This window comes from Astatotilapia calliptera, chromosome 14, assembly GCF_964374335.1.
Source record: "Astatotilapia calliptera chromosome 14, fAstCal68.1, whole genome shotgun sequence".
Classification (NCBI taxonomy): domain Eukaryota; kingdom Metazoa; phylum Chordata; class Actinopteri; order Cichliformes; family Cichlidae; genus Astatotilapia; species Astatotilapia calliptera.
The window spans coordinates 7,957,651-7,968,819 of record NC_137435.1 but is presented as its reverse complement, the minus strand read 5'-3'; the positions used below and the strand labels follow the sequence as shown (position 1 = coordinate 7,968,819).

At 39.1% G+C, this 11,169-nt stretch overlaps 1 protein-coding gene across 1 annotated transcript; it reads left to right on the top strand.

Annotated features, from left to right (window-relative positions):
• Positions 1-200: 200 nt before the first annotated feature.
• Positions 201-5,393, top strand: mlnr (motilin receptor). The gene is made up of 3 exons (XM_026192871.2): positions 201-303; positions 664-1,486; positions 3,990-5,393. The coding sequence occupies exons 1-3, from the start codon at positions 205-207 to the stop codon at positions 4,295-4,297; spliced, it is 1,230 nt and encodes a 409-aa protein (XP_026048656.2). The 5' UTR covers positions 201-204; the 3' UTR covers positions 4,298-5,393.
• Positions 5,394-11,169: the final 5,776 nt, after the last annotated feature.

Sequence of the window (11,169 nt, the reverse complement as noted above, 5' to 3'; positions counted from 1 at the left end):
ATATCATCCTCCGTCTTTTGCCTTTTACCATCATCTGTCCTGTTGTCATTTGATTATAAAGATTACCCAGGCACACACACACAAACAACAGACACCCATGCTGTTACTCCTGGACTCCTGAGGGTGCTGTGGAGGAGGAGCTCCTTTCTTCATCTCTCACAGCTCAACCAGTTATTGAGCACCAGGACAGGCTCTGCCACTTCAATGCAAACCTCCTGCCACCGCTGCTCTCCTTCGGCTCACACAGAACCACAACAGGGACTGCAAAAAGTTTCAACTTTGAAAGATCTCTCCATTTGCGAGGTACCAGCACCAGCAAAAATCTATTTTACACCATTAAGTTTCCTTTTAAGGTTTAATGCATCGTACTAGTTGGTTTGCATGACTTACTATAACCTGCAGTGCTTTATTTATTATGTTGTTTTGCGTAAATCTTGTATTTATTTTTGTTAGAGTTTAGTTTTATATTTTTCATTACATGTGGTGCAATGCTTGAAATCAGTCTGCATTTTCATTACCATCAAGTGTCATTGTGGCATTTTTATTATGTGCAGTGAGTTTATTTATGATTTATCCAAATTCAGTATTCATATTATGTCTGCAGTAATGAAAAGTCTACGGCATTTGGTTTGGTTCTTTAATATGTCATTTTTGTCTTGTCAGTGGGTCCCTGAAACCAGATTTTTGATCTTTACTGTGCCAGCACCTAATGAAATTGGCATGCCCTGGTCAAGACCTCATGCTGGTGGAGCAGAGGACATGGACAACATAGATGACCACCACTACGAGGGTTCCCTGTTCCCCACCTCCACCCTCATCCCTGTCACTGTCATCTGCATCCTTATTTTCATTGTCGGGGTGACAGGCAATACCATGACCATCCTCATCATCCAGCGCTTCAAGGACATGAAGACTACCACCAACCTCTATCTATCCAGCATGGCAGTTTCTGACCTCATCATCTTCCTGTGCCTGCCATTTGATCTGTACCGCCTGTGGAAGTATGTGCCCTGGCTTTTTGGGGAAGTCGTGTGCCGCTTATATCACTACATCTTTGAGGGCTGCACTTCGGCCACGATCCTTCACATCACGGCACTGAGCGTCGAACGCTATCTGGCCATCAGCTTCCCCCTCCGAAGCAAGGCGGTGGTGACCAGACGCAGGGTCCAGTACATCATCTTTGCCCTGTGGGGTTTCGCCTTGGTCTCTGCAGCTCCCACGCTCTTCTTGGTAGGGGTCGAGTATGACAACGAAACACACCCAGATTACAACACGGGGCAGTGCAAGCACACCAACTACGCCATCATCTCGGGAAAGCTGCACATCATGCTCTGGGTGTCCACCACATACTTTTTCTGCCCAATGCTCTGCCTCATCTTTCTCTACGGCTCCATCGGGTGCAAGTTATGGAAGAGCAAAAATGACCTGCAAGGCCCCTGTGCACTGGCCCGAGAGAGGCCACACAGACAAACAGTCAAGATCCTGGGTGAGTAAGAACATTTGCATCAATGCAGAAAGTATATGCTGGTATGCTGAATCCCAGCAGAGCACGCACATTTTTACAGGTTCTAAAAGTGTCACATTTTGTAAATCAGAGAGATTTTTAAGAATTAGACAGCCACCTGTTCCAGCACTGTGACTCAGTCTCACATTTGCCATCTGCAGATAAACGTTTAAATAATAATTATCACTGATTTCGCACAAAACGGTGGCATTTAATGTATTCCATGATCTTCATTTTCTGCTTTATCTGCAATAGTATATAAAGGTGTTTGAATTTCAATTACGAAACATGTAAAAATCATTGTCTAGAGCCAACAACAGGGCAAAACAGCCTGAAGTAACTGTCTCCAAATCATTTAAAAACACCTAAATTCATTTAAATGAGACCAGCTCCTTAACTTTTTGTTGATTTTACAACTGATTACAGGAGGAGGGAGCTGCTCTTTTTTCCAAATTCAGTGTAACCTTTCAGGACAGACAAGAAAACAAAAAAAAACCCCAACACTTTTTTCAGGAAGGCATCAGTTTATATCATCAGTCTCCCTTTTTATTGCTGCTGAGGCCAAACAGCAGACACATTGGACAAGTCTGAATTCAGGTTTTCTCCTTTCCTGCACTGCCTTTGCCACAGCATTTGCCGCACATGTCGGTGAACTGATTTAAAAGCCAGTAGTTTCACCTTAAAAATATATCATTTGCTCTTGTTTTACTTCTGTCTTGATCAATAAAAAGCTGGTTCCATGTGTGCTGCTGTTGATACCAGCTGGTTAATTACTCTATTTTGTCCGGAGCTAATCACGTCCTGCCACTGCAAATATATTTGCTTTAATTTGCAGTTCTGGTAGACTGTGCAGGAAACTGTTTTACAGTTAAAGACCCGGGCCAGGCCTGTCCACATTAACTAAATGTTTAATCATGGTGTATGTATTAGGATATAAATGCTGTTCATTAGCTGAGCATACACTGTGCAGAGCTCACGTCATCAAACACAATGCCATTTGTATCCACTGAATCCCAAATTGGACTGTCACCATGAGGGACCTGCATGAATCAGCCTTATTGGAAAATTCCATGCAAGGTTTTTTTTTCTTTTTTTAACATCTCAGGAGTCTCACACTAAATCTACAATTAATGTCTTACATTTATGGATAACTGTCATTGTTAATTTAGGAATATTTAGGCCGATGTGAGCTACATCCGCTTCTATTTTTATTATTGAACAAACAATCACGGTCTTCACAGAAATTGCTCCACCATTACAAGTTTATAGTAATTTATTCTGCAGGGGCTTCGTGATCAATACTGGTGACTCAGTGATTACCTCACCCACTGTTTCTGACTTTGCTCTTTGCTGGATGTGTGGCGTGTTTTCTTCTCGGCAAAGCTTTCTGCTGCATATGCGCTCTAATTGGCCTGCTTACATAAAAATGTGACTTCATTGTTGGAGCCAATTACAGTCTCCAGTCACTTCAGGGAAGAAGGAGAGAAGCTCTTTTGATTTAGCTGTAATTGCCGCTGGTCATTAACAAATGTCAAGGGTAAGCGTAGACCACAGATCTGAGAATACTTAAAGATCCCGAAAACCAATTTTCTTAATCAGCTTCTCGTTATAAATGAGCTCAACATGAACACAATTTAATTACTCCAAGTAAGTTGGATGCTTTTTTTGCCACACGAGTTTTCTATATTTGTATGTACTATTTCTATTTTGGTCTTCTGAAAAAAAGGCTTTGCTGTAACACGTCAGATATATCAGTGCACCAATCTGAAATGATTGCTGCCATTCATAAAATCTGATCCAACTACTCCCACACAATGAAGCAGAGTAGCTGAGTGTTATGAGAATTTTACTATTTTTAGAACTAAAGATGGGTTTTTTTTCCCCTTTTCCAATCACATATTTAAGTTTTGCTCATTCATTCACAAATATTCAAGGAGTTTATTCATACCTGCTAATATCTTCATGTCTCTTGTGTATTGGGCAGGAATCAGAAAACAAACGGAGGCATATCTGTAAAAATAATTAACTAATAAACACTGAAACTCTCTACCCACCCGGATACCAAAACAGATAATGTGCCAGTGTGCTTTTTTATTGCCTTATTTTTTACTAAAGAAACACTGGATGCATATCTAAAGCAATGTTTTACAACACTCGTCTGGAACGCTCGGTTATGTGCTGAGACTTATGGAGACCCATAATGCTTCAGTAATGTTATGGCAAATCTTATCTGCAGGCAGTCATTAACGCTTGCCTGCGTATTAACCTCATCATCAGGACAAAACAGGAAGTTAGACAGCTGTATATAAATTAGTGTAAAATAAATCAGTATAACATCAACAAAATGTTTTTAACTGGTTTTTAAAGGAGTCCACAGTCAGCTAAAAATAACTGTAATAGGAGACAGTTCCTTAGTGCCAGCGATACCTGTCTGCTTATATAACTTTTATGAAACTAATTTATCCCTCCAAACTTTCTCTCTCAGTGGTAGTGGTGCTGGCCTTCATCATCTGCTGGCTGCCGTACCACATCGGCAGAAACCTCTTCGCCCAGGTGGACGACTACGAAACAGCCATGCTGAGCCAGAACTTCAACATGGCCTCCATGGTTCTCTGCTACCTTAGCGCCTCCATCAACCCCGTCGTCTATAACCTGATGTCTCGGAAGTACAGGGCCGCGGCCAAGCGGCTCTTCCTGCTGCACCAGCGGCCCAGGCAAACCCGCGGTGGCCAGAGACAGCTCTGCGTAATAGATCACATCTCCACCCTGAATGAAAGCCTTACAGGGGTCTGAGAGGAGTCAACACATAATGAGCACTCACAAGCTTGTTTGACTTCACTGCCAGGGGGGAATCTGCAGGTCTCTTTAAAGTTCAGGGGGTTAGGAGTCGAGAAGGCTTGTAGAGGAGAAATGCTCTGTTTTTTTTCCATGGTGGAGGCAGGGGGTGACAGGGCTGAGCGCTCTGCTGCGCTTCAATGCAAAAATCACATTTCTTACTTCTCAATGACATTCTGTTCACGGACACACGATGATGGTGTTCTGCCATGTCGCATTATCATTTTTGTCAATTTACAGTCCATTTGCAGTCTTCCTGCCTTAGTCATACGCCCCTCATGCAGAAGTATTTACCTCTGCATTGTGCGCTGCTACACGTTTTTCTAGCTCTTTATTACACACATCATTTCAGCTCACAAGTACCGAGTAATCTCTCTTTGTTAATGACCAATGAAGGTTGCCACATCTGAATGTTCATGTGAAATTTTTAATTGTAGCTAACTATAGTCTGCTGTAAGATTTGTTTAATCAATGGTGAGTAACTGTTATCTTAATAAAAAAACAACAACAAAAAACAACAAAAACACAAAAAATGAAACCTATTAGCTGAGGGCTATTAGATGAGCAGATCTGACATTGTGTATGGAGTGTGTGTGTGTGTGTTAATGGAGCATACATTCGATAAAAGCAGATTAGTATGAAAATGGGGCACTTGCTGTCTGTGTGTGTGATACCACCTGAGTCTTGAGGCTTTGGGTCTGTGTACGTGCCGGTCATCACATGTAAGATGACGTGGCTATTATATTAAATGGACCCTGAGTTAGATTTACACTGGCAGGCAATGTCCCCACATCACCATATTCAAAGTAATGGCTGCTCTAAGTGCATTTCAAAGAGGAAAAAAGATATTAGGTTGTCAGCAGTAGCGGAGCTTATTGCTTTTATTGCTTCCACTTGCATAATCTTGGCACATTGTACAATTCTTCTTGGGGTTTTGGATTAGAAATGGCACACTTTTGTACCTCATACTCTGTGGAAAGAAAGGTAATGTCAAAGTTATATATTTCAACCTGAACAATGTCTTAAGCATAAAATAAACCCATTTTTATTCTTAGCTCTGTCTATCATACATCTTGTTCTCTAAAAGGAACTGTCATGATTTTGCCTATGAATCATCGGCCCTCGGTTTGTACAAATACAAAGAGACATAGTCGCTGTGGGCTGACTCATCCCCATGACACTTTTTTTTTCAGAGAACCATTCATCTTTTAACCAGAGGAGCTGAAGCTGAACGACCTTATATCGCACAGACCATCGTGCCATCACCTGGGGAAAGATCAACAAGAGGCGCAGCTCCTCTGTCGGTTATTTTCTTTACTGATAATGAAGAGAGTAGATGTGAGTGGTTTGTTTGGAGCTGTCAACACCTCCCTGTGGTGTTCTTTACACCGCCTCAAATCACTCACAGACATATACAATTTCTTTGTTCTGATTCCACTTTTAAGGCTGCGATGTCTACTTCATCAGCAAACCTCGAACATTGTGCAAATATGTAAGTAGGGATTTGTCTGAATGGTTAATACAGAATAATACCTGACATTTCATCTTTAAGTAGAAATTAGATCATATGCTCTAATGGGGTGATATGGTACTATGAGGTCATTAAGATAAGATGGGGCCTGATTATTCAAGACCTTGTATGTGAGGAGGATCAGGATTTTAAAATTGATTCTGGACTTAACACGGAGCCAATATAGGAGAAATATGCTCTCTCTTTCTAGTCCCTGTCAGTACTCTTGCTGTAGCATTTTGGATCAGCTGATGGCTTTTCAGGGGGTTTTTAGGGCATCCTGGTAATAACGAATTACAGCAGCCTAAATGCATTTTTCTGTCTCAAATGGTAAAAGGTAAGGACCAGTAATTTAACAGAACACTCAAGTATATTTTAAACATCTATTTTCAATTTAGAATGACAAATTAAGCTATCATCTATATCTTTGGACTGTCAGAGGAAACCAGAGCAACCCCTGATGAAAGGTAAAACTCGATGTTGCATGCTGTAAGGGGAATCTGCCTCATTTGTAATTTGCAATTTCATGATACCAGTGACAGACATCATTTAAGGTAGTTTCCACCAGAAGGGGGAGCCAGAATATACTGCTCTTCAGACAGACAGTGTGTGAAAGCTATATGCAATTTCCAGCAATTTCCTGAGATTTAGATGGTTCTAAACTACATAAACAATGTTGTTTGAGTTAAGGGCTCCTGGTTTCCACCTTCGCCCTGTAAGAAATCTTTATCAGCTTCCCTTTTTACCTCATTTCCACAAATTATCAGCAATGCATTCACTTCCTGTTTGGCTCCCTATGCCTACTGACCTTTGCAGGAAAGCTGTGCAAAAATGGAGATTATTTAGGAGCAGGGTCTGCAGGACTAGTCTTTCCACAAAGCCTGCAGGGGCTCATTATCTTTCCTTCTGGCTTTCTTCCTAGGTAGACTGCTCTCTAATGCCATCTCTTTTTCTCCATGCACCTCCCCAAAGAGAAAGCTTTTGCCACCCCAAGCTGGCTGTGAGGTCAATCATCTGTACCCAAAAAATGTTCTCTCTGAAAGCTGCTATAATGGAGAGCCGAGGGAATTTGGTGACCAACAGTATTTGGGGGTGTTAGTCATTTTATCTTGTGTGAACATAAAAGCCTGAAATGGCTCGGGTAATTCAACCATTCACAATCATGTTTTGCTGCCATGACGAGCCAGACGGGTGGCAGTGCTACCCTCGTGCTCTTGTTGTCACAGCTGGGTGACAGTAACACAACAAACACAAATACGACTTTCCCTTTTACAAACCACCAAGCACTCCCACGACGCTTTAATGACAGTGATAACGAACCTTAATTTACTAATCACCTCATCTTCTAAAGCCTTTTGTAAACAGCCACCACTGTGTAATGAGCCATGTTCCATACAGAAGAGTCAATACTCTCCTTCTTTCTACAAATTAGGGTAGTTTCCTGCAATTTAGAGGCTGCAATTTTATAGACTTATGGACTTGATGTCTATTTAAGTGTCTAAAAAGTATTCAACATTTGGTCAACTGAGAGACTTTAGAGCACGGGTGTGAAATATGCCAGAAAATCTAATTCAGCCCACTTTATGGTGCTGCAAAATAGTATCATTTACTTTAACAAACTGCACTGATGTTCCTGGGGCTCAGGGGTTAATGTGGGATTTAGCAGGTGTGATAACCTTAAGATCAGACGGAGCCGTGCAATGTAAGGAAAATAATTATTTAGGAATAAGTCACATACCAGTTTGCTTTGTGAGCTCCAGTAGATTTTTGTGTACATGCTGTGATCAGCTGACCTGTGCTGCTACTCTGACATTTGTGGCTTTAACTAATTAAACAAAATAAAAAAAATAGGCCAATATATCAACTATTTCCACCCCCTACACTACTATAAAACTCATATAAAAAGTAGAATTAAGAGGGTGAATCTAATCAGCATCATCTCCTTAAATATAAAGAGATGTCTCCTGCCACCCTTGATGTAACCTAATAATAGCACACTAGATGTAAGTAGTCAAACATAATGCAGTACTTTAAACTCAATCACAATATAGCAAACTAACCAGCCTGTACTAAACTGCACAGCATTTTCATGCAACCTCTGAATTTCTTGTTTTACAAGACATATTGCAAAAACAGTCTGCAACGCATCAGATTCAGTATCTTATTTAAAAATTCGAAGCTGACTCAGAACATTACACGCAAGACTCCTTTACTAAGCATTATTTATCTTTGAAAATAATTTCTCAACTTCCTCTCTTGCTGATTTTTGAGCTGTATGAAAAGTTGCATTAGAAATTAGTTAAAAAAGGTGTAATGTCTAAACAACTACAGATGCTCCTCTTCTGGAGTTAGTTAGATGTTTCAATACTGTGATTGCAACTAGCACTATATCTGGACTATGAACGCATCAAGAGGAGGGGAAGGAAAAGGGATATGCTGAGGATTTGAGTGGTCAAAAAGTGATTGCTGATATTTGTATGTGCTCTTTATGATCTCTTAACATCCTTGTTTAGATTGGTAAATAGCGCATAGACAAAATGAGTTTACAAAGGGGTTATTTTTAAAATAAAGTGAAGTGCTATATAAAGATTTAAAATATCATGTCATGCTTGACCTTTGATTTTCAAGGCCAAAATATTGATCTGAAGGTCAAAGTGATAGTAATGCTATATAGAGCTATTTTATGCCATTGTTTGTTTTGACAATACGCAGGCATATAGGAAATTATATATGTGGATTCTAAATATCACATTATTTTATTGTGACTTTGTTATGTACATTACAGTAACCAGTTCTAATAACAATGAAATGAATGCTGCAAATGTACCATCTCTACATAAATAAGAACTAATAAAATTATTGTACTCAAAGTGATGTCATGCATATTGAAATAGAGTTTCAACAATGCAAATAACAAAAGCCAAACGTGTGAACGAAAACCCAATGAATGTAATACTGTTCCCTTAAAAAGTAGATACTGCCTAAAGAGTGAGCTGCCTCGGTGGAGGTTAGTGTGCTCGGAGTGCTTATTACTCTTTTTGTAAATATAAACAATACCATAACTAATTATGGAAAACTTCTATATATCCCTTGTGCATGATAGTGATGCAGGGACAAGATAAATGATGTTACAGGCTTGTGGGACGAGTTTTGTACAGGCTATAGTGTCACATTACACAGCTTATACGCAACGCATAAATATAAGAAACATTTTCATGTTTATTGTTTAACAATACATGGTTTTAAAAGTACAAATAAAATAATAACTTTAAATAAACTTTCATTTATTTTTCAATTGTTCCATTCTTCTTTATGTCTTTACAGTTAATTTAGAAAGCTCTGCACACCTGAATCAATGACAGATGCATAATTCTAACAATTCTACAACTCGTCAAACTGGATTTTGACTATTTGACAGCTGAACATAAAGATATATCTAAACTCTAAAACCATCTATCCATTACACTTCACAAAAACAGAATGAGTGACAATGGCCATGAGTTTCATATCATGTATCAAATTTTGCATGGCCAAAAAAAGCGTGAAATTCCCATAAAGCATTTACAGTTCAACAGTGTGAACCCTTTGAGTGACTGACCTGTCTTCATTCAGGCCACAGACAGGATAGTAGAGTTACTTCTATATATTTTATAAGACTCCAAATGAGCCAACAGACTAAAAATGAAGTTACTAGATGTGAGTATCTGTGACTTACATTATAGAAAAAAGAAATGGTAATTCTTCGCATTGTCAAGAAAACACAAGATATGCAAACACGTTGAACGAATTACAAATGTCCACATTTAAAGCTAGAAATGACCCCCAAACACCACCCTTTTAATTAAAGATATTAAAATTTGTTTTCAAGTTTGTCACATTGTTCTAATTAGTTGTCAAGTTAACTTTTAGAGACCCTGCAGGATATTTACACCAAATGAAGCAACCATTAAATAGCAATGTGAAAAAGTGCATGTGGTTTAATGAGACATTTGTCAGGATACTGTGGGAGAACCACCTACAGCAAGGAACTGAACTCTACCCAAACATGTTTCTTATGCACAGCAAAAATACATACCACCCACCTGATTACCAGCGCAGCTTAACCACATCAAAATAAAGAAAAACAACACCACATCCGTGACAACGTTGTCTTCAAAATAAAGGCTTTAAATGGGTAATTCTCGCCAATAAAATAGTGCATGTACTCCATTTTCAGGAAAAAACTATATTTATGATCTAAAAGAGTAAATAAATAAGTTTACTCATTTGGCAGATAATCTGCTGCTGTTGTGACGTAAAGGATTGAAACGTACAGTTTGGCTGCCTTGTCACAGCAACTCTTAGCTGCCATGTGGCAAAAGCAAACGATTGTCCCCCAAGATTAAAGCTGTCGCCTTCTGGAACTAAATGGTAAGTTCATTTCTTTGAATAAAACATCTATTAGTATGTCCATAGCAAAATTTATTTTGGGATATCTGCTTCATTTGTAATAGCAGCTGCGGCAGCTGGGTTGTGCTGCTGATGCTGCATCACTGGTGGGTTGTGCTGCTGAAGTGGAGGCAGCAGCAGTAGATGTGGTAGATGGCCCAGGGGTGGGATTTAGAAACTTCAACAGTGCATCTGAAGAGAGGAGTATGTGACACCACTGAGTATTAAAGTCTAATAATAAAAACATATGATTCCAGGAATAAAATGAAATGATATAATATAAATGAAAAACCAAAGAGTTATATATGTATGATGTTAACTCTTATGCAAATTAGATTAGATTCAATTTATTGTCATCATTACAGTGAAATGCTGAATAGCAGAATGCAAAGTAACAGTATAATATCATATGAGAATGTTATGTTATGATTATCTTTGACCGAATCACAGCAGTGCTCATATTAAAAAACAGCATTCCCTCTCATGTGATATTGCTTAATTAACATTAATGATGTGCACTTTAACAACTAGGGTTACAACTATAATATATACAGGGGTGGAAAAGTGACCTGCAGGGTAAACGTTAGCTAACCAGAAGGCAATAACAATGTAAACAAAAAACACCTGCTTAAAAGATGAATACAAATGAGGAATGGTGGGAAAGGTGGGAGTACTGTAATTACCTAACGTTACATTATTATTTTCCATAACAATTTAGCCCCCTCCACAATATTAACTGACGTTAAAACAGTTAACTAGCTATTTATTGATTAGCAATTAGCGAATCATGTAACATTAGCTTAATGCTAAAAATTTAGGTTACTATCACATTCAGACAAATAATTTCATGTAGGCTAACGTTACCTACCTCTGTCTTTTTCTCGTTTCTCCT

What these genes read in the sequence shown, in the direction of transcription:
- mlnr (XM_026192871.2), top strand. Translation starts at nt 205, where the DNA reads ATGCAAACCTCCTGCCACCGCTGCTCTCCTTCGGCTCACACAGAACCA. An exon ending in AAGATCTCTCCATTTGCGAG is followed by an intron (nt 304 to 663) that starts GTACCAGCACCA and finishes TTGTCTTGTCAG; the next exon opens with TGGGTCCCTGAAACCAGATT. An exon ending in ACAAACAGTCAAGATCCTGG is followed by an intron (nt 1,487 to 3,989) that starts GTGAGTAAGAAC and finishes TTTCTCTCTCAG; the next exon opens with TGGTAGTGGTGCTGGCCTTC.